Here is a 23,367-nt window from a genome sequence, read left to right as displayed (position 1 = left end):
CATTAAAAAACCCCCAAAAAAAACAAAAAAAAAACAAAAAAAACGTATAAATACGTCTTTGGGACACTTAAAACAAAAAAAAACACAAAAACATTTACACGTTATTGGGAGCAAATGAGTTAATCACACCAAATGCTTTCCACACAATTATAAAGTTAAGATTCATTTATTTTGAGGCGTTGGGGTTCAAAGTCAACCAGCCTTAAAACAAACGGCCGTGATATTGTACTGATGTGGGTTCTAAACTAGAACGTGTACAATGTTTTGACACGAAACTGTAAAAAGTCACGCCGCAATAATGTACCAAAGCTTTAGGTCCGCTGATTGTGTGGCTCATAATTAATGACGTACTGTATTAATTCATATTTATATTAACTACAGCCACAATCAAAGTCAAATGCTGCGCCTTTGGGGAATATACAATCCTAAATCATCTTAAAAGAACAATTATTAAATAATTCTTTAAGGCCTTGTTCACTTGACTACATTACATTCGTGAGAGGACACACACACAAAAAAGTGTTACATACATATGTAAGAAATGCATTTTAAATGTAGTTACAGACGTCTCAATTGTGCGTTTATGAAAACAAGTCACAATGAACTGCATTTCAGTAGAACGGGAAAAAAGATCTGCAATGAACTTCTTATCCTTGAATAGGTTAATAAGGGACTCCGTCTGTCTTTATTCTTCGAATGTGGCGGTTTGAACAAAAAAAAACCCAAAAAACAATTAAGATCACCTTCCTCCAGGACTTCCTAGGAGGAACCTTAAAGAAAGGACATATGTTATTGGGGCAACTTCTGGAAAAAAAAAAATCCCAGTAACTTGTAGTAGTACGGTATTTAAGTTATTGTACTTTGTAATGGTACAAAAAAAATAAAAAATCTTGTTCAATCTTAATCTTACCACTCTCCTCGTGCCTGAACCGCCTCCCTCCTCACCAGCCTCTTCTTGTCATCGAGAGGTCTGGCCAAGGCCCGCAGCACTCGGGCCCGAAACGGCAACACCTACGAGTTAAAACTGACACTTAACGTTTTTGCCGTGACATCAAGCTCGATGATGGAAAAACATAATCGTCACGATTATTTTGGCAATAATTGAAATCGTGATTATTCAAACAATTTTTTTTTTTTGGTACATAACATAAAAATGTTGAACACATTCACTGCCAGCCCAAAAATGCATCATTTGACGTCTTTTTCCGTCAATGGCAGTGAATGAGCTAAGCATTGAAAAAGATTAAGACAGATTTTAAAAAAATGACAGGAAATAAAATAACGAGTCTTCATCTTCACCTCGTGTTCAGGGAAGCGGGAAAGTGCGTGGATGCACCGCAGTGATGCCATCTTGACATTCTGCAAAACAGCCTTCACGTAAACAAAACTGGCTTGTCTGTGCGATGCGATTGACATTTAATTGGCTCTTAAAACACTCCCAGGGGGGTCTCACTTGACTAACCATGCCGGGAGCGGCCGTGAGGGGCAGCAGCCTGCCGACCAAAGCCTCCAGTTGCTGGATGAGCGCCGGTGGCGGGTCAGCGATGACGGGCTCGAGACAGGACAGAGTGGACAGCTGGACGGCCCGATCTGGATACGTCAGGGCCTCAAGCAACAGCGACAGCAACTGGGTCCAAGCAAAACTATTTTACAATCACTAATTTAACTCTTTTACTGCCAAACGCTATACAAAAAACAACCCCGACAGTGCCAGACAATTTCGAGCATTTTCACTCCTCTTTCAAGGTAAACAGAATATTGTGCGCGATGTCTACATAAACATGGTGGATACCATATGAAAGATTGGATTCCATTCTTTCATTAGAAAAAAGAAGTCTGGTTTTACCTTATTCCGTTCTTTAGTAATCCCCGTTTGAAAATAGGTAATTTGACTAATATCAAGCGAAATTGAAAAAAATGATAAAACAAGCTTTTTTTGAAGATACTTTTTTTTATTTTTTTTTTATTTAGTTACGCTCTGTGAAGTAGATTTAATGTGACAAATGCTGTGATTATTTACGTCATCCTTGAAAATGTTCGACATCTTAAGATCCGCCATGTTTTTATGGAATGTGATACACAAGTGCTCATTGAAAAGTGATACAATGCTGCCATCTGCTGGCCATAGTTAGGGGGTGTTTTAGGATTTCACAAACCAGTGCTGCACAAGATGTTGCACTGCCCGTTGAGAAATAAAAAAAACAAAAAAAAACAATTAACGTCAATTAACGTTTTTGGCGTCATTCATCGGGATTTTAGCAAACGTCATTAAACGTTTTTGGCGGTAAAAGAGTTAAGCAGGATGAGTTGTCCCCCCCTCCCCCCAGACTCACCGCTGGTAGTTCAGTAACTTGAACCTGTTTGGGTAATTTGTTGACTATGTTGGACAGAGCCTTCAGGTAGTTCGGTTTCTTCTCTGGAAGAAAAAAAAAAACAATTTGGGTTTGAATCACAGCTCAGGTTGCCAGTCAATCACTACGAATGTAATTCATTATAATAATAACAAAAAAAAACCTTGAGGAGCCGCGTTGAAGCCGCGCACCAACTTGTCCGAGTTCTCGCTGAAGAAGCGCTGGCGGTACATGATGCGCACGTCGGCGTGGCAACTGCGGCTCAGGACGTCCGCGGAGTCGCTCATCAGCAGCGAGAAGCCGTCGGCCGCCGCCGATCCCAGATCGGCATCGTCGAGCAGCGAGAAGAGCTTAGGCGATGTGGGAAAATGCAATGGCTGGATTTACACGACTTCATGGGAATTTATTGATAAGTCGAGAGATACTTTGTTAATTTAAAAAGGGAAATGCTGCTGTGACTCTCTTTTGGGTTGGTCATTGTGTTATGTTGCTCTATTTATTCCTTGCAATGATATTGTCAGTTGCTATGCAGTTGCCATGTTCTGTCATATAGAATTGAACATGGTCCAAGCAGGAGTTGCTCAGTCGTTGGGTTTCCATCCACCCATTTTGATTCGAATTTTCAAGAAATGTGAAAATATAGAGAATATAGAGAATATATATAAAAAAAAAAAAAAGGTGCAAATTTTTACAAATAACTGCTGGCAACACGTCGCACATTTTGACGTATGACATATTACGTCACATGGACGTTTGTAGTCCCAAAGCAATGTTGGGACGATAAAGTAAAGTATGTTTGGGTGGGGACAGCGAAACAGAAATCTTTTTGGAATTCATTAAAGAAGCAACGATTAATGCTATTTTGGATGCAAAACAGCAAAGAAACGCGACGGTTTATCGGGAATTACAAAAGCAAACTCATACAACGTCATTGCACAGTGTAGTCTCTTCCTGTTTTTTTTTTCTTCTTTTAAATTACTGGTGGCACACATCTCTAATGGTGTATAGCGCCACCTACAGTGGCGGAGTACCCTTTCAATATTCGCAAAAGACGAACAGATGGAAACGTTTTGGGCATTTTCAGTAAGTTTGCTTAAAAAATTCGAAACAACTGGATGAAAAATCTGACTACTGACATTTTTCGTCAGTGCGTCGAAGATTTTTTTTTCTTCCCTGCTCTATGTTGCTATCTTGTATTTTCATAAAGTCTCTCTTAAAGCAAAAAAAATAAAAATAAAAAATAAAAATCTGAATTGTGTCACTTGAACCAAGCAGCATAAATCCAGCCACAATGAGTTTTACTAAGCCTCTTGTTTACACTACGAAGATCATCTTTACCTTGTCAGTCAGTGTTTTACATGTCGGGTGATAGCGGAGAAGCAGAGCCTTGGCAACCTGGAGACACAAGCAACTCTGAAGCCAAGCTCCCACTGTGTAGTAGGAGTTTGCACACTGTAAGTGTAAGTGTGGAGGAACTTACCCATATCATGAGTGTGAATGCCTGCAAGCGGGCAACTGAAGATGCCGAGTTCAACTCGTGCAAGATTCTGCTCATTGTCTTTTGAAGTAGACCGTCAAGGGAGTTGCCTGCAAAGAACATTTGAGCTAAATCGCAGATCTTTTGTTTGCACAGGTTTCATTGACAAAAAGCAACCAACTAACTCGGAGGGATCTTGTTGACCAGGCCGGCGAAACACTTGGCAGCGGCCGTGTACGACATCGGGTGGCTGCAGGTGCAACTCATCTCTTCCAGCTCCGAAAGCAAGCACTCCATTCGGGGCACCGCCACCTAAGGACAAAGAAAACGTTTTGTTAACTAATTTGCTCCCAATAACCTATAAATAAGTTGTTGGTTTTTTTCAATGTTTTAAGTGTCCCAAAGACGTATTTATACGTTTTTTGTTGTTGTTTTTAATGCCAGAGCATACAGAAGGTTTTGATGCAGCCTCTCAACTGCAAAGAACGGTTGCAGAAATGGTAGTTATTACACAAACGGCCAGCAGGTGGCAGCAAAAGCAAAGGAGATCAACCAGGGCCATGTAGATAAAAAGCTCAATTACTTAAATTGATTTGTGAAAACTGCTGAAACTTAGCTCTCTTCTAATGCTAATTGTTGCAAAACGGAAACGGATAGAAACATACTTTTTTTCCTGATGAAAGAAGAGACTTTAATCTTTCTTTTGATAGGTTCCATGTTTTTATAGCAATAGAACACAATATTCTGTGGGCCTTGCAAAATCAGTCAAAATCCAGTAAAACAGCCGGGAGCGAACGGGATTGCGAAATGTGAAAATGGCGGCGAGTGAATGAGTTAAGAACGTGACCAAAGAGTTGTTTGAGAATTAGCTGATAAGATTTCCGGCGCTCCGGCCATTTTGTCAGACAGACTTCTCTTCATTTTGCAAGGAGTTAAAATAATTGTAAGAAGGTTTCCGTTAAGACTCACAGTGCGAGGCAACGAGCACACACATCCCATCAGCAGACAAACCATTTGCGACTGCCTCCAAGAGTCCCCGTTCTGCTTCTGCGAACAACAATCAGCAACACAAGGTTGGCGTTACAAAGTCAAACAATGACAATATGCAGACCTTTCGACAAAAAACACATTCAGAAGCATACATTTGCAAGCAGCTTGATGTGGCTAGGGAAGGAGTTCCCGGGCAAAAAGGAGACGTCACCATCCAGGAAAAGCGACACAAACCTCACCGCCGTCTGGCTCGCCAGTCTAAAAATAACGAGACAAGACGAGAAACCACAACAGGAAACACAAACCATGTGAGCAAACTGACAGGAAATAAACATTTAGAGCAAACTTGAGAGCCTGTCCGACAACTAGCGAATGCAATTTCTGGAGAAATTGCGTGTGAAGGCTGAATAAAAACTGTGGAATGATACACAATGACCTGGAAAGAGCGGAACAATTGATGGAACAGTTAGAATCAGTCAATAAATGTAGAAATTCAAATAAAAAAAAGGGGTAGGGTGTGAAGAATCAATCAATGTTTTGAATGTCATGTTGAAATGATGTAAATCTGTTATGTTGAATCTGGCAATTGGAAATGAAAGGAAAATATTAGGGTACAAAATAGAAGGGAATTGTGGGTAAAGCATGAATTTTGCAAATGTAAAAATGGAAGCGCCCATGGCCTGACTATTCAGAATATTTTGAAATTGGAACGGACTTTGAAATGATGTCAATGTGTGGTGTTGAATCTACCATTGGGAGGAAATGGGGAATAATAGTAGGGTACAAAATGGGGAATTGTGAGGGTAAGGCGTGAATTATGGAACTGAAAAAGATGGAAGAGCTCATGGCGTGAATTGGTGGAATATATTGAAGTTGGAATGAAGCGAATCGGACGAAAAATGTGGAATTAAATGTGAAATGCAGAATCTCCCATTAAGAATGTACAGGGAAAATGTGGGTACAAAATGGGGAATTGTGGGTAAGGAGTGAATCCTGGGAATGAGAAAAATGGAAGCTGTCATCACATGAATTTTTGGAATATGTCGAAGTTTGTATGGTGAGAATCGGTTGGAAAATGTGGAGGTAGTAGCAGGACAAAAAAGTGCGTGGTAAAAAAAATATAATAAAACGGAATAAAGTTCAATGGTAGCGAAAAGGTTCCTTTTAAATCTAATGAGGGAACTCCTATCTGAGTGTAATTTGTACTAACGTAGGCTGCAGCCTGGAGCAGGCTGTACTGATGACAGCGACCATGTTGGACAGAACCGCCTCCTCTGCCAGAGGACTGTGGCGAACAGATGAATTCTCGCCTACAAATGGCAGCACGATATCAAAAACACGCAGCATGAAATTCGCATAAAAAAAATGCATCGCTTCGCTGTGGGATAATAATTTTGAGTTTGCACACCTTTAAGTGCTGCTTGCAGTGCTAATGAAAGCATTTGCGGGACGATGGCGTCGTGGAAGCGTCGTCCCGAGTCTTCGGTGTCCTCAACCCGCTCGGCTATATTCTTTAGGCAGCGGCATGCCAAAATTGCCTCATCCAATGAGAAACCAAGTTTGCCTGCAATTGAGGTGTTAAAATTCAAGGTTGGTTACAAAAAAAATAAAAAATAAAAATCAGACAATGTTGGTCACATTCTAAAATGGATGACGATTTACCAGAATGTGCTGCACCCAGGACATCCAAGAGGACAGGTGTGCTCTCCTGAGCAACACTTGGCTTAACAGAAATTGCCGCTAACACGGCCAAACAGCGCTGACGCACTGCAAGCTGTGTGTGTTGCAAAAGATCTCCATCTTGCTCCATCAACTCTGAACATTGGGAAAAATAAATAAATAAAATAAAAGAGTATGGATAATACATTTTTTTATTTTTATGTTTTAAGGTGAAAAAATGCTGACTCGTCTTTACCAGAAAAGATTTCTTTCTTTATCCTTGGGATCATGTTGGTGATGAAAACAGTCGGGTGCAGTTCTGCCAAGGCTCCAGTGCACGAAACCACGGCAACACTGGTGAGAGGAGAAAACACTGATGCCATTTGATAGTTGGGAGAAAAAAAAAAAAAAAAAAAAAAGGAAAAAGTGAGCTGACCTGACTGTGTCGTCTTCGTTCGACAGCACCAGTCGAGCCAAATGATCAACAGCTAGCTCGATTTGGGAGTTTGATAACAAACCTAAAAAAAAAATAAAAAAAACACACAATGAGAATGTATAACCAAATCTGATTGTGAAAACAATCTTCAGTGCATCTCACCTGTTTGTCGTGCGAGTGAGATGAGCACCGACGTGGCTGTAACCTGCAGGCTGCTGTTTGTCTCCGAGAGAGCTGCGAAGGTGACGCAGCACAGCGACGGGCAGATGCCTGAAAGCACGTGGTCCTCTAATATACAAACAAACAGGGTGATTTTTTTTTTTTTAGGATTGTAAATCTCAGTTTGATTTTAGTTTGAAGTAAAACAAACCAGATTTGCTAATTAAATTATTTAAAAAACAAACAAACAAGAAAATCATGCCCCGAAAGCCTTAACTCACCATTTTCTGACGACTCGCTGCTTTTTACAGACTGAACAAACCGCTGCATCACCTCCAATAACGTACGTCTATGGGAACACTGCACATATAAAACACAAAAATGTGATGTGATGTAAATCAGCACGGGACAAACGGTTACCGCCGTGTTTTGGAGCATTCACCTGATTTCTGCTGTTGTACTGCTCGATGAGCGCCGGCATGACGGCTGCTATTACGATGTGACTCGCCCTGCTGGAAGCGCTGCAGGCAGCCTGGAGGAGCTTCGCGCTAGGCCACACTAGCTTTAGGTCAGGCTCGCTCAGGTGATGCTTGCAGTCTGGAGCAATGTCACAGTGAGACTCAAAAAAAAGGTTACAGGATGTTTATAAAATTAAAACCCTTCTTACATAGCTAAATGTCTCCTCTCAGTATGATATGGTCAATTCAATCTGAGTATTGTTATATTGTATTGTTCTGAATTGTATTAGATTTTGCAGTTTCCTGCTCACAGCCAGGTTAGAGTAAATAGCGCACATCAGCGAGGACACGCTCTGAACTGTGGAAGCTGCTTTAAAAAAAACTATTCAAAGAAAAATATTGCAACAACCACAAATTAATCGCCCAGCCCCATGTCTTAAAAAAAAAATATATATATATATATATATATCACCATTCAGAACCATGTCCAAGAAGGCGCTAACGGCGTCTTCAGAATCTGAGTTCAGAACCGAGCGAGAAAGACAGGAAGTGATGGCAGTAAGAGCAGCGAGGCCCGCTGACTCGATCTTTTCACTCGACGTTTGGAACACCTGCATTGAAAAAAACCCCAAGAGAAATAATAATAAATATTTGGATACAGCTTCAAAAAAAAAAAACAAAAAAAACAAAAACACACAAATAAACTTTGTCATCATAATGAAAGAGGAACATACTGTATATGATATAACAAACCTCTCTGCGCAGCGACGCCCACAGAGCCTCAAGGAATTCTGCCAAGTCTTTGTGTTCATACGCAGCCACGCAAGCAGTCTGGAAAAACACGACATGAAGGGGAAGATGAACAATAAAGTATAACAGTCCTGTCGCTAAAATAAAAGCCATTTGAGCAGCTCTACCAATATGAGATTATGCTTTTTGGGAGTGAGTGACATTTCGCACCAGAGTCTGAAGAGAGTCCAGCTTGGCACTCTGAACATCCGAGTCCAGCTTCTCGATGATGAGGGGCAACAGAAACTAGGAAAAAATAGTACAATAAAAAAAAAAAAAGTAGTGTCAGTGGTGAGCGCATGTAGCAAAGTGCAGGTATGAATACAATGTAGACATACCTCAGCAAATTTCGGAGTTCCCGTGAGGACTTGCCTCAGTTCTTGTATCAGTTCATCTCTTGTGATACCGTGAGGGTCATTGGGGGGCTGAGAGAGGTGGTACGGGTTACACAAAAAGAGGTTGACAAAAAAGCGTCAGGCTGTTAGGAAGCTCAACAGTTAACTCAAATGTATTAATTGAACTAAGGAACTAAATATATTCAAGAAGTTTACAAAAACAATAGAGATAATTCCACACTAAAAGTCCAAAAGAGGAACTTTCTCACAACCAAAACAAAATGTCAGATCTGTCTAGGTTGTTATTCTTAGATCCTCATAACGCTAATTATGTCTGCTTTCATCAGTTGCCCACCAAAGCAGCTGAATAAACAGGAACGTACCGGGGTAAAGTCGATGGGGAAATAGCAGGACGTCACCTCAAAAAGCTCCTCTGTAAATTTACCTACAAAAACATACAGAGGAAATAACCTGGATGCTTAAAACAGATGCACATCTTTTGCCTCTAAAAGTATGCAAAAAAAAAAAAAAAAAGACTATTACTGCTCTCACCTAGATTGTAACCTCTGTGGATGATCTTTTTGGCAATTTGGAAGGCTAAAAGGAGGTTGCGAGGGTCCCTCTCTCCATCCATCGACTGGACAAAACCAAACACAAAGTCTGCTCCTAAACCCTTCAATTCTTGGGGACATGGATAAGGGAATTAAGCACAATCCACATTCTGAAAACGGCCGACTGATTATTAGGACGATTATTACCAGCTTCTCTGGCATCCATGACCTTGATGAGCATTTTATAGACGCACGCTCTGTCGGCCAGCAGCAGTGACTGCGGAAAAATACACAATCAATCAAGATCAAACCAAATAACACAAAACTGCAGTGGGTAAAGGGCTGCAATTTGGAAAAAAATAAATAAATAAAAATCACCTGAACATGAACATCCTGAAACAAAGACTTCAATATGGAAACCGCTGCGCCAGGAGGCAATGATGGACATTGTACCTGTGGAATGAAAAAAGAAAAAAATAATAATAAATATGGGTGGAAAAAAAAGAAACTAACCTTGCTAACTAGACCATCTAAAATAATAAAAAAGTAGCTTGTAGTTCTTGCTAAACTCACCAGTGTTCTAAGTCCATGTAAGACGGGCGGTGTGGTGACATAATGGTCTTTCAGCCGGTTCTCGTAGAACGCTAGAAGCACTTCCACTGAGGAGACGCGGATACGGTTATCTCAAACAATAACGGAACGGAACAACATGAGACAGTTTTGTTTAGTTGTGATACATTGTGCTGTTTTAATGGTGGGAGTGTATAAGTGTTAATACTCCATCTTGCTTAGATTATTAAATGTATCATTACAGGGATTCCTTGATTTGTTTTGTTCCCATGAGAAGCAACCTTAAATGAAAAAAAGGTTTGAATGTGCTGTAGTTTGCTACTCCTGCAACTGTAAACAGTAAATATTTGTTTGAAAACACTACTAAGTCATAAAAAAGCAAAGTGAAAACTACTAAGTAGGGTGGTTAACTGAGCATGTCTTCCTTCTTGTGTTGTCCGAGGACATATTCCTAGGTCTATGTGGAAACTAGTTCACTGAGCGCCATCGGTAACCTCTAGACATTGAACTTGTGTACACCGAAAAAACCCTGAACGGAAAACTAAGCCAGTGAATGAATAGGAACACCTTCTTTCTCTGTGAGGTCTTCATAGCACTCCTGCAACACCTCGGAGAGCAGCTTCACTCCTCTGGCTCGAGTTTGAGGCTGAGTGCTGGTCAGACTCGGGCTACAGGTAAAAATATGAATACATGAAGCAATTTTTAAAATGGTCGCTGCTCCAAACTACATAATAATATAGGAAAACATGCCATTGTAATCACACTCTGTTCATGTTCTGCTGTCTGCTTACCCCAATGCTTCCACCAGCTGCAAAACAGTAAACTCTCCATTTTTGAGACCTGAAAACAAAAAAACACAAGTATAAACACAAAGAAAAGCAAGTGGAACCATAATATTGCTGACGGTCAGTTGGTCACATACACATTAGCTAGAAGCAGGTCAAAAGTTCAATTCGTTGACAAGATGCTAGCAAGAAACATAACATAACATATAGCCACGCTACATAACCATTTTTTTTAAATTAAGAATAAAATGGCAAGACAGTAGGGTTAAATACATATGACACGTGTTTAATAGGAAGAAAAGTTATAAGAAAACGTGTACTGCGGTTCAATTGACCAAACAGGATGTTGAGGCGCTAAGTTAGCTAGTTCACCAGCATGCTGCTTTGCACGCACTTAATGAAACGACAACTAAAATAATTCAACAGAGAGTAAAATTCGACACTTATTTATCCACCTGCGGCTGTATCTTTGGCTTTACTGTCTTGCAATCCCGAGACAAATTCCTCCACCAGTGACACCAGCTCGGCACTTTCTTCAGCCATCGTGCCTCTTCGTGCCACTGGTGCACGCATGCGCAGACGGTTGTGTTGCGACTTGCGACATCAAGTGTTGATTTTAGACTTAAAAAGAATACGTATAAAAACACAGCGTGCACAATTAACCATGACGTTTTAATGTAATTCCTTAGGAGGGGGCAAGATTATTGTGCTCCTGCACCACGTTGTACGTGAACGCAGCAATAATCTTGTTTCTTGACGCCTTCAATGACAAAACGCATTTAAATATTATTCTTAAAATTGTGACACTTCAATTAATCTTTATATCTTACAACAATTATTATTGGTTATAAAATCAATTATAAATAATTTGTTACGAGTATTGGTAATACTTGTTTTCTCTTGAGGTTTCAGTTATGATTTAGTTATCTTTACCCTGATTCACCTGAACTCATCATCACCTACGCGAATGCGCAGGCGCAAAGAAAAAGTTCAGTGGAGTAGACCTCCGTCAGTAACCTTTTGCTGGAAGAGAGCTGATATTTTAAGGATTTAAATTGGGAATTAACAACAGACATCGCTTTGGAGTGTCGTAATATAAAGGAGCTTTGGGGATAACAGTAGCTACTGACCGCCTCCTCACTGGGGAAAAACTACATTTGTTGGGGAAAATACCACTCGTGCTCGAAGTTTGTGTTTTCCTGACGCGGAAGCTAACTGGCTAACGTGCTTAGCTTGGGGGGGCGAGAAAAGTGTTTGGACGATTTGTCAACATCAACAACGAGTGACAGTAGGAGACAAAGATGCCCTTTGATTTGGCCTTGTTTTCCAGCCGGACGTTTTGAAAGGAAACGGAGTCGCTAGGTGATCTATCAAAGTCTTTGAATCTTAGTATTGTGGCCCACGAGTTGTGACGCTTTTTTTTTAATCGTGTTTGAACACAAGTGATACAGGTAACACGCAGTGGATCCGGACGCTTGGCGTAAAACACCAAAACCCGCTGCCCATCCTTCCTGCTGGGCTACAGTTTGGAATGGGGCCCCTGCAGAGTTAGTAGGACGCTTGGAAGCAGAGTGCATCCCCCCCTCTCGCCATGGGAGGATGTGTGGGAAGATACTGGGAACGATGGGATGATACGCAGAGCAGAGGCTCGTCCAGGAACGGTGGTCGGGGAGGTAAGAAACACCACGTCAGGAGGACCACACATTCTTAATGGTGAAATGTAATGTTGACCACTTGTGATTGTGTTTCACTCTTTGGTTTGCATCAGATTACTGGGTCACTGAGGTTCTGGTGCTTATCTAATGTCTGCAACAGTGGTTCTCAACTGTGGTGCCATCACCCATTCACCCTAACCGTTTTTATAGTATTTAGGAACAATGGAGGGGTTAATAAATAGCCTCTGAAAACGTTGATGGAAAGTAGGGTTGTTAAAAAAAAAAAAATCGATTCGGCAATATATCGCGATACTACAGCACGCAATTCTCGAATCGATTCAATAGGCAGCCGAATCGATTTTTTAAACATCCATTTTTGATGGAAAAATATTCAATAAAACATCTAACTTTCACACCTTAAGCATGGAAGAATGTTATATTAATGGAACATTAAGCCTGAATATTGTATTTAAATTCCTGTTTGTTAAATACAGTGGCTCACAGTTATAAAACTGAAGTTTCCGATCAATAAATAATAACATTTCATACAAATCTTACAGGGTACATGTACAAGTTTACTGAAAGGTATTTTCTAAATTGAGTAAAAAAAAAAAAAATCGCAACAATCGACTTGTAAATTCATATCGGGATTAATCGGTATTGAATCGAATCGTGATACGGATCGAATCGTCAGGTACGAGGCAATTCACACCCCTAATGGAAAGTGTATTTTGTTGTTTATGAAGTAAACTAATGAGTCAAGTTTGAGGCACAGACCTCCTGAAAACGCTTGTATCTAACATTTTTCCCAATTGAAATGAATTGAAATGCACATAAAAATCACCAACCAAACACTGTCACGTTTTTTGTTTTTGTGTTTGCTTTTTGGCATGCTTGCCTTCCATACCAAGGGCCAGTATAATACATTCATAAAACATAGGTTTGATGATAAAACACAGAAATCTGGCTCAACTAAACTTGCAAATTGCAATATTTGCATTTTTTTTTTTCCCCACAGAGGATAAAGAATATATGCATGTTATTGTCTAAGCGTTTTTCACTGTGTGTTAACAAGCTATCAGTTGGTGGTTTGGTTAATTAAATACACACTTTGTAATCTTTGTGTTTTGTGTACTAGTTTAAAAGTAAACTTCGACTAGGAGTGGCAAGAACCAGCTTGAAACAGGAACTTGGCCTCTTTTTTTTTTTTTTTTTTTGTAGAATTGATCACCATCTGCCAAACCACTGCTTGTTTTGAAGTTTGCAGCCAACAAAGCTCTGTCCTTATTTTTCTTTTTTCCCTTTATTTTTATTATTTTTTTTACAAAGCTCTGTTCTTTCTTTTATTTTTATTTGTTTGCTTTGTGTTGGAAGACAAAATGTGAGGTCCAAGTTTGCATCACATACACTGCCGTCAAATGGTGGCAGCTGATGCCACAACATCCACCCAGCATCTGGCACCTCGCTCACAACTTGTGACATTGAGGCGCAAATGAATGATTATTTGCATTACCGATCTGTTATTTTGTTGATTAATTGGTTAATTGATTAAAAAAAATAATTTCCATCCATTTATTGAAAAATATGCCATCATATCCAATTGACGGTGCGACAAATACATAAACATAAATTCATTTTGATTCTTTTACGGGTTTGGAACCTGATGTCAGAAAATAGAAAGAAAAAAAAATTAATCATTGTTTTCCAAAGTAAAAGCCAGGCTTTCCCCCAGCGTTTTATTAGCCCGGCAGCCCACCAGGCTTTCATTGCCCCAAACCAGGCTCAGCTCAATGCAAATGGATTTTGACAGGTAGTTTTGTGGACCTTAATGTCTATGACATAAACAGTGTTTATTGCTGTTATCAATTAAAATACCTGTGATGCAATCATTATTAGTGGAGAACTTTATTATGTCTTATTCCCTTCTCGGAATTGAACATTCTTCAAAAGATCAACGCTGGCGTACTGCCATGTTTTGATCTTCTTCATTCCCACATGGAATTTGGATGGCTGCAGCAGCACTTAACGCGAGTAAATATTATATTAGCGACCAGACTAAACAGGCATGCTTTCTGAATGGCTGCAGAGTTTCTGACCCAGAGAACAATTCGAGAAAAATTTGGCACATCATGACACGTACAAATTCCTTTTGATTACTTGGCGGTTAGAGACTTTGAAGACAACATTGATGAATGTTGTTATGGAGTTTTGCTGTTCAACAAATACTTTTCCCTTGATCACATTTGGCTGAACTTTTTTTCGGTAAGTGTTATTTTTAGAATTTCGAACGACAAAGCTCATCTATCTCAGATAGGCGTTCCCAAACGCTTTCTGCTAAAGACTCAAATTAGAAATTGGGTTCCTCCCTGGGAGCAGAACTTACTAATATCACATTGCAGGACATTGACACATACTTTACATAAACTAAGGTCAATGTTTGAACCTTGAATCAGAAGCCATTTTGCACTTTACTAGGAGGCCTAATATAAATAGACACACAAATCCAAGACTGTTGTCAAGAATGTTAAAAGCCCCCAAAGCCTGTCATTGTTTTTTTTTTTTTTAACATAAAATTCCAACGTTTTGTCCATCGGAAATTGTTTCCACTTGGCATCACAATGGCGTCAACGTCACGTGAATGGGGTGTTTCTCTGATGCAAGGACCTCAAGCCAAGCCTGGCTTGTTGCCACTCTATCCCACCCCACCCCTCCTGCACCCCCCATCAAAACGAACAAGTCCCAACATGTCCACTCCCTCCATGTTGACCGACTGGCATCACCAGTGATTTTACTCTTGTGTTTCTTTTTTTTTTGTTGACAAACATGTTTTCTATAAACGTGTTGTTGCATTTCCTCTAAATCTAATTGTGAGCCCCCCCCCCCCCAAGCCAGCTGGGATAGGCTCCAGCACCCCCGCGACCCTCGTGAGGAATAGCGGTTAAGAAAATGGATGGATGGATATCACAACAATGTGAATGTGGTGTCATTTTTTTTTTGTCACTTTATTTACGCAGCCTGTACTGTGGTTGTAATTGATTTAAATTATTTGTTAAATGTTAACTATTAAATAAAACAGATTATTAGTGTCATTGCAATGTATTCAATTCTTAACTCATTCACTCGCCGCCATTTTCACAGAAGCAGTCCCGTTCGCTCCCGGCTGTTTTACTGGATTTTGACTGATTTTGCAAAATATTGTATTCTATTGCTATGAAAACATGGAACCTATCAAAAGAAAGATTAATCTCTCTTCTTTCATCAGGAAAAAAAAAGTATGTTTCTATCTGTTTCCGCTTTGCAGCAATTAGCATTAGAAGAGAGCTAAGTTTAATCAATTTTCACAAATCTATTTAAAATTGTAAGTAATTTAGCTTTTTTTCTACATGGCCTTGGTTGATCTCCTTTGCTCTGCTGCCACCTGCTGGCCGTTTGTGTAATAACTACCATTTCTGCAACCGATCTTTGCAGTTGAGAGGCTGCATCAAAGCCTTCTGTATGCTCTAGCATAAAAAATACAAATACGTTGTATAAATACATCTTTGGGACATTTTACATTTCATTTAGAACATTAAAAAAAACGTATTTATACGTTATTGGGAGTATATGAGTTAATATAAATATTCATATTTTTACTAATGAGTTAAATTAGAGTAAGAAGTTTCTACTATTTGCAGCATTGGTAATTTTGACTGCGTCATAATACATGCAGAATTGTCAGTGAGTGCTTGAGAGGAAGCCGCATGTGCTAATCTTACACCATGACACCATGTCCTCCCTAAGCCGTCTGCATGATAAATAATTAGTTTGAAAGAAAGGCGACCTTCTTAGATTTGCCCTTTTTTTTTCACTCCTCAGTTTCCATTGCTTCCCATCACAGTGACTGGGAACCTGGACATAATTAAGAATTTATAGTTGATCTTTTTCTCCATGTGAGTTTGATGATACAAGCTAATCTGGCTGTTAAAGAAGGGATTGCAAACTATTGCACACAAAAAATCTGCTTGCACCAAGCAGTCTTTCCCCTATTAGATAAGTGCTGAATGTTAATATTTGATGACAGGGGAAACACAAGTAAAGTTCCATCGATAACAGCTCCACGTGCTTCATGCATATTGCAAACTGAATGATGTCCTGAATAGACGTCACATTCGGAAATAATCCTGCACCCTTCCTCCTGTGGCGCACATTCTTCATCTTTGTTACTTGTGACATTATTCGCCATTTGTAAACTGACTTGAATGTGTTTTCCGACATCTAATACGGTGAGACCTTGGTTTCCAATTTTTGACGCCATTTGTAAACGGAAATGTTCACAAACCGAGGTACTGTTTCCAATTGAAATGACTGGAAATGTGATTAATCTGTTCCACATCCAGAACAAATTTATAACCGTATGTGTGTCACTGTGTGGTTAATAAAAATAATTGCTGTGCAATATAAAGACAAATGAAAACACACTTTTTAATGAAGTGTTTGCTTAAAAAAAATTCTCTGTACAATGCCTTCATCTTTTAGCATCGGCCCACATGCTGTTTATGTTCACATTTGATATTTCAAGCCCAAAATGGTTACCACACCCCCAATGCGAAAGCTCTCTTGCATTGTATGATGTGGCAGCCATTTTGGACAAGGATGCTAGCAGCTCAGTTACCTGACCTGCCTACGTGGCAGCCATGTTGGAAGGGGCGGTTCCCATCAAAGCCAATGCATGGAGTTTGAAATGAAGCAATCATTTTTCTCAGCCGATTTTTATGAGGTTAAATTTGTTGTTTGATGACAAAGCGTGTGCTAATACATACAGAAGAAAAATGTTAAATATTCAACCTTCAATGAATATTAAATGAATATATGAATGTATGGATACTTTAAATCTTTATTGCTGCTAAACAAACAAATACATCACTGAAACTTTTATATGTTTTAGTAAACATGTGAGATCATGAAAAATTTGGTAAGGTGACGTGATCCACAAGGTCAATTTCAAGGTCAACTAAAACAAAAGGTGAAAATATTACTAAAATTTGCAATATCTTGTAAATGATTCATGTTGAATTCCCTTTCCAACAATACATGTTTTGTGGTGAGCCGGTAGTTTCTGAGATGGTTCAGAGGAAAGCGGCCACGCCCCTTTTTGCCCAAAATGGCAACATTCGGCCAGCCGTAGCTCCAATACTCCTGCTCCGATTGATCTAAAATTTTAGATTTAATGTTATGCCGCCACTATCAACAAGTACACCAAGTTTCATTAAAATTTAAATGTGCTTGGTTACTGGGTGATGTGGCACGGAATGACCCTCTAGTAATTAATATTTACTCTTAGTACTTTAATATACATAAATAAATAAATAAATAAATACATAAATAAATAAGTAAATAAAAGCATCTACCATATCAGCACCTGGGTGACATTTTATTTATGTTTTTGTCCCCAGCTCGTAATGAGCCGCTAAAGAAAGATCGACCCAAGTGGAAGAGCGACTATCCGATGACGGAGGGCCAGCTGCGGAGCAAACGTGACGAATTTTGGGACACGGCGCCCGCGTTTGACGGCCGCAAGGAGATCTGGGACGCCCTGAAGGCTGCCGCGGTGGCCCTGGAGTGCAACGACCACGAGCTGGCCCAAGCCATCGTCGACGGGGCCAGCATCACCCTGCCGCACGGTCAGCCAGGGCACGAAAAACGCACCACTCTCCCCAAACAACCGGTTGATCTCGTTTTGCAAACTCGTGATAAGAATCATTTTTTTTCCCAGGTACTCTGACGGAGTGTTACGACGAACTCGGCAATCGCTACCAGCTGCCCGTCTACTGCCTGGCTCCGCCCATCAACCTCATTTCAGAGCGTAGCGACGACGATCACAGCGACAGCCCGCCGCTTCCTGTCGCGCCTAAGAAGGAATTTCAGCTGAAGGTACAGATGACGCTAGTATTAAATTCCTTCCTTTCTAAAGTTATTAGCCCCGATGAAGTCTGCATGTAGCATCCTGCCCTTCAAGTTGCCACGCCTCCAAAAGCAACTTCTGTGTTTATTCTGACAGATTGCAACGCTCATTCATTATGACTGCAGTGCTCTTGGGCAATACAAAATATTCTTAAACCCTCAAATTTCAGCAATTTTCACTGAAGCAGGGATATTATAGTTATGGAAATTTCATTGTAGTTTGTTTTTATTTTTTGAGTTTTGTTTTTTAAATGTAGTTAATTCATTTTATGGGCGGCTCTGTTAGTTCTTATTAGAATTATTTATTTATTTATTTATTTATTTTAAGGTCTTTTTGTTAAAATGTTTTTTGAATTTTCGCTCACGGCTTTTTTTACTGGATTTTGACTGATTTTGCAAGGCCCACAGAATATTGTGTTCTATTGCTATAAACACATGGAACCTAAGAAAAGAAATCGGGGGGGAATAAAAAAGACGGTATAATTCTATCTGTTTCCATTTTGCAGGAATCTGCATTAGAATATAGCTAAGTTTCATCGTTATTCACAAATCTGTTTAAAAACACTGGGGAAAAGAGCTGTTTTGCAACATGGCCTTGGTTGATCTCTTATACTCTGCTGCCACCTGCTGGCCATTTTTGTTACAACTACCATTGCTTCAAGCGTTCTCTTCAGTTTAGAGGCTGCATCAAAGCCTTCTGTTCTGCTCTAGCATTAAAAAACAAAACAAAACAACAACACATAAACATTTGAATAAGTTTTTGGGACCATGGCGATATTTAAAATAGAACGGTTTTATACGTCTTTGGGAGCAAATGAGTTAAATAGTGTCAGTCAGGTATTTTCATTAAAATGTTCTCTGTGAGGGTTGTGTGATTGTCCAAATAAGTCCTTAAGGCCTCAAGAAGTATGAAAAAAAATCTTTGCTGTTTGACTTGACCGTCTCTCCCATACAAAAGAACAAAATGAACACGTAACATATTTATACGTTTTTGGGTGCAAATGAGTTAAGTTCAAGTGAGGTTTTGGCTTTCGTGGAGGAATAGTGAGCAATACCCCCATAATTCTTACAATTTCATGTCTACTGCAGGTGCGCCTGTCCACAGGTAAGGACCTGCGCCTGAGCGCCAGCATGACGGACACTATCGGTCAGCTGAAGAAGCAGCTGCACACCCAGGAGGACATCGAGGTCGCCCACCAGCGCTGGTTCTTCTCAGGGAAACTCCTTACGGACAAGATGCGACTGCAAGACACCAAGATCCAGAAGGACTTTGTCATTCAGGTCATTGTCAACCCTCAGGCTCTGCTCAAGATGTCACCTACGACCTCCAGCGCCACCACCTCCCCGGAATCGGATTAGCTGAGGCGAGAACCGAAAGGACGGAACGCAGCGCGGAGCATTTTATTCTTCAAAATGGATGACGCGACCACTAAATACGCAAAAGAAGCTGCCTTTGCTCTTTTATCTGAACTCGCGCTTTTACCAGGTGCCAACTTGAGAACTTGAGGAGGTGTTTGTGTTGGCATCGATGGACTCTTTAAGGTCACCGCCATCCTGCTTCTTTCCAAGGGGGACGGAAAGCACGATAACAATCTCTTTGATGTTTTCTTACATTGTGAAAGTTATGTTAATGGAGCTTTTTTTTGCACATTTTAAGAGAACTATTATTGTAGGAGTTTGTGTGCCTTCTACAAGACAAACAAAAAGGGTTCGTGTCCACGTGGATAGTTTAATGCAGGGGTGTCCAAACTTTTTCATTTGAGGGCCACATACAGAAAATCCGAAGGACGCAAGGGCCACATAATGTTAAGAAGAGAAATTGTGTTTAGTCCTAAAAATTGTACAAATAATTTATTTGTGCTTTTGCATATTTAGAAAAATGCTACAGTATATAAACCAATTTATTTGTAATATGGCAATAGGGTTATTATTGTTTTGGAATTTTTCATTTTGGTTTTTATTTTGTTTTGAGTTTTGTTTTTTTAAATTTAGTTAGTTTTAATTAGTTTTCATGGTGGTTCTGTTAGTTTTTTTTAATTAGTTTTAGGTCTTTAATAAATGCTTAGTTTTAGTTTAGTTATTTTCAGTATTAGTTTTAGGTTGTTTTTTAATGTGTATTACATATGCGCAATATTTAAAAAACACCATGGGCGCAACGTCATTATTCCGGTTTATATAAAAAAAAAAAAAAAAATACTAAAAATCACATTTCAAATCATCCCCAAAGGCTCATGCATTAATTTAATTATCAAAAACTAAAACGAAGGACGTTTGCTATAAGTATAGTTTTATTTTAGTTTTGTAAACACAGTTAGTTTTCTTTTTTAAAAAAGCATCTTTGTTTTTATTTTATTAAATTGTAGTTTTGAATTTTAGTTTTTTCGTTAAACTGAACTAAAATAACCTTTAATAGCACCTGTGTTTTCTCGACACCCTCCCTTCTTACATTGACCATCTCCAAACATTTTTGTTTTTATTTTATTTGAACTGAGTCAAATGCCATTTTTAGCATATGTCGCCGGCCACTAAAAAAATGGACGGCGGGCCGCAAATGGCCCCCGGGCTGTAGTTTGGACACCCCTGGTTTAATTCCTAGTCTAGCCCTTTGAAAAGTTGAGATCAATCCAACCTATGTCGTCCTTTTTAACGATAATGTGTTTGTATGTGTGTGTGTGTACAGGAATATATCAGCATCACATTATTACATATCTTCAGGAAATGCAGTCGCTTCTTCAGGAAATTAAGAATTCCTATCCAGTGTCTGTTACTGACTCGAGCAAGGTCTTTTTCTTTTGTTCCAGCTGTTTTTGTCGCAACTCGTCTATGGGTATAATTAATCATTTGATCGAGTCTTTTTTTTTTTTTTTTTTTTTTTTTTTTTTTTTTTTTTTTTTTTTTGCTTCCTAGTCAGTCTTAATACAACCAAAAACTATAATCAATTTTATAATATCGAACCAGTTTTGCCCACACCAAATTGTTATATTTAAGTGGATAGGTCTTAAAGATGGCCAAAAGGCCTTTATTGTAGTCTTAAATTGGGATTCCATCCATTTTCTGCTAGGGTCGTGGGTAAGCTGAAGTCTAATGCCCCTTTCACACTGCACTTGCTCATTGTGAAACGACAGCAATGCCCCGGTAGCCCGACCTCACAAGCCAGATTGATAATTGTGACTGGGACTTCACTCGGCAGATCCGTTCGGGGAAGGAGAGGACTTGCTTGTACAATAACTTCGAGCTGATTGGACGATGCGGCGTCTTTGCACCTTTGTTTTGACCAATCAAGGCAACTGATGAAAATGTCGTCTTGGGGGGTTTGGAAGCGCGAACATTTTTACCAGATAAAAATGCACGAGCGCCTCTCGCCGTTCAAATTCAACAAGGAAACGGTGAGTACTTCTGCGAGAACAGAATTAACTGCAGTGTCCCGTTCGTTTTGATAGGTTTGTTTGTTCACCCCTAACCCCAGTCCCTCTAAATTGTGGGCAAATCTCTTGGAGGAAAATGGTAATTAAAAAGCACTGCATCGGCCCACCGGGGATCTGCCCTCTATGCCAGATGGCCAGTCCAGCCCTGGCAACGCTCCATTCTGGGCTTCAATTCAAGCACAAAACCGCATAAAAGTAGCAACTCCAGAAAATGTTTTGATTTCCCATTTGTAGATAACAGGAATGCCCTCTTACGTACTGTACCACTGCACGGTGCACATCACCAGTTTGTTTTGTCCTATTTGCTGGAGCAAAGAAGAAAACGGCAATGAACAATTTTTATTGCTGTTGAATAGATGTCAGGTGATTTTTTTTTTTTTTTTTTTAAGCTGGAAACCCCCCGTAGCAAAAGTGCAACTACACTTGAACTTAAACCGGAGTCAGTGCAGTGCAGTGACTCATCTTGTGTCTCATGACTTGCCTTTACGCTGTGTGCTGCTGCTCGCTGTCGTAACTTGATTTATGCTGTTATTATGTCGATATTGCCTCTTAGAACAGGCAACATCATTGGATTGCAATTCCTTGTTTTTTTTAAATCACTGCTCACATCTGCTATTTTTTAAAAAATAGCACAATCATGGAAAAATATTTTAATCACCGGAGCAAAACTTTTGTTCATTTCAGCTTTTTAGACAGAGCTACTTGCTATGGGTAGATTTCTTATTCATCTTATGCAAACTTGAATAAGATTTTTCTCTGTATGTGCAATAAATACATTATAGACATAGGCCTAGATGACCGTGGATTTGATATAGCACCAGCTGTGTGTCACGCGAGTTTCATATACGAAGAATAGGAACAGACACAACCCTTCTAATGTATGAATTAGCAGACACCTGTGTCAACTGTTTGTTTACCTTTGGCACTTTGTATTCCAAGCTGTCGCTCTGACCTCTCACCCGAGAGCTCATCTTTTTACAAATTAAATAAGAATTATTACAAATTGCTGATGTGATCCTTTTTTTTTTTTTTTTTTTTTCTTCCCTTAATCATGTTGCTCCCGTTAGTCATAGGTCAGTGTATCATTATGTCAAGGGTCTATGTTTGTCATATTTACTAATGTTAGGACAATCAAGTGTTTTTGTTTTTTTTTTTGTATTAAAACGTCAAAAATACATAAACTAAACAATTGCTGCAATATTTTAAAGTGCAACACTACGTACTGTTTTGAATGAAATTACGTCAAAAGTAGAAAAAAAACGTGTATTTTAATTATTAATTATTTTAATGTATTTAATTTTACTCAAATAATAAATAAAGCATCTACAACATGAAAAATTAAATGCTTGGGCTCTTTGCATAAATCCACTACTTCCTGTACTCAACACCACTCCTTCATTTCCTGTCTTTCATGAGTGGACAATCTGATTAATCCAGGTGTTCCTGATCTCAGTAACTACAACGGCATTGGCCAGACACACCTGGATTAATCAGTTTGTCCACTCATGAAAGACAGGAAACAAAATCGTGATATTCAGTTCAGGAAGTAGTCGAGCTGTGGAAAAGAGCCCATTTACATCGGAGTTCTCTTCTGACGTCACACCTCGATTGTACGTATTTCGAGCATACGCCATTTTAACGCAATATTGAAGTAATAACTAGTTAACGTTAGAACATTAAAAAAACAAAAACAAAACACGAGTCTTGAACATAAATCTGTCGAATGAAAAACAGGATAAGGGAGGACCCCTGTACCACAAATGCGTGTCTCAACCAAATGCGAGTGT

The 23,367-nt window shown here is 39.4% G+C and overlaps 2 protein-coding genes across 3 annotated transcripts; one reads left to right on the top strand and one right to left on the bottom strand.

Moving 5' to 3' along the window:
- Positions 1 to 147: 147 nt before the first annotated feature.
- mms19 (MMS19 homolog, cytosolic iron-sulfur assembly component) lies at positions 148 to 11,284 on the bottom strand. The gene is made up of 31 exons (XM_077502837.1): positions 11,016 to 11,284; positions 10,567 to 10,615; positions 10,343 to 10,443; positions 9,779 to 9,864; positions 9,584 to 9,658; positions 9,413 to 9,482; positions 9,207 to 9,335; positions 9,038 to 9,099; positions 8,658 to 8,744; positions 8,491 to 8,565; positions 8,284 to 8,361; positions 8,003 to 8,141; positions 7,515 to 7,669; positions 7,354 to 7,432; positions 7,076 to 7,201; positions 6,914 to 6,995; positions 6,734 to 6,831; positions 6,481 to 6,633; positions 6,227 to 6,382; positions 6,029 to 6,128; positions 4,971 to 5,076; positions 4,798 to 4,875; positions 4,014 to 4,140; positions 3,832 to 3,938; positions 3,690 to 3,746; positions 2,515 to 2,701; positions 2,334 to 2,416; positions 1,463 to 1,627; positions 1,300 to 1,359; positions 911 to 1,011; positions 148 to 770 (listed from the first exon to the last, which is right to left on the bottom strand). Exons 1-31 carry the CDS (start codon positions 11,131 to 11,133, stop codon positions 740 to 742), a joined length of 3,120 nt encoding a protein of 1,039 aa, XP_077358963.1. The 5' UTR covers positions 11,134 to 11,284; the 3' UTR covers positions 148 to 739.
- Positions 11,285 to 11,390: 106 nt separating this feature from the next.
- Positions 11,391 to 22,583, top strand: ubtd1b (ubiquitin domain containing 1b). 2 transcript variants are annotated; one of them, XM_077502851.1, is made up of 5 exons: positions 11,391 to 11,922; positions 12,004 to 12,233; positions 17,648 to 17,875; positions 17,968 to 18,125; positions 19,245 to 22,583. In XM_077502851.1, the coding sequence occupies exons 2-5, from the start codon at positions 12,152 to 12,154 to the stop codon at positions 19,512 to 19,514; spliced, it is 738 nt and encodes a 245-aa protein (XP_077358977.1). In that variant the 5' UTR covers positions 11,391 to 11,922; positions 12,004 to 12,151; the 3' UTR covers positions 19,515 to 22,583. The 2 variants fall into 2 exon arrangements, with proteins under 2 accessions (XP_077358977.1, XP_077358979.1); XM_077502853.1 differs by having other exon boundaries at positions 11,391 to 12,233.
- Positions 22,584 to 23,367: the final 784 nt, after the last annotated feature.

The sequence above is a fragment of the Festucalex cinctus genome, chromosome 17 (assembly GCF_051991245.1).
Source record: "Festucalex cinctus isolate MCC-2025b chromosome 17, RoL_Fcin_1.0, whole genome shotgun sequence".
NCBI lineage: Eukaryota > Metazoa > Chordata > Actinopteri > Syngnathiformes > Syngnathidae > Festucalex > Festucalex cinctus.
Note: the sequence above shows the minus strand (reverse complement) of the source record. Positions and strands in the feature narration are given on the sequence as shown.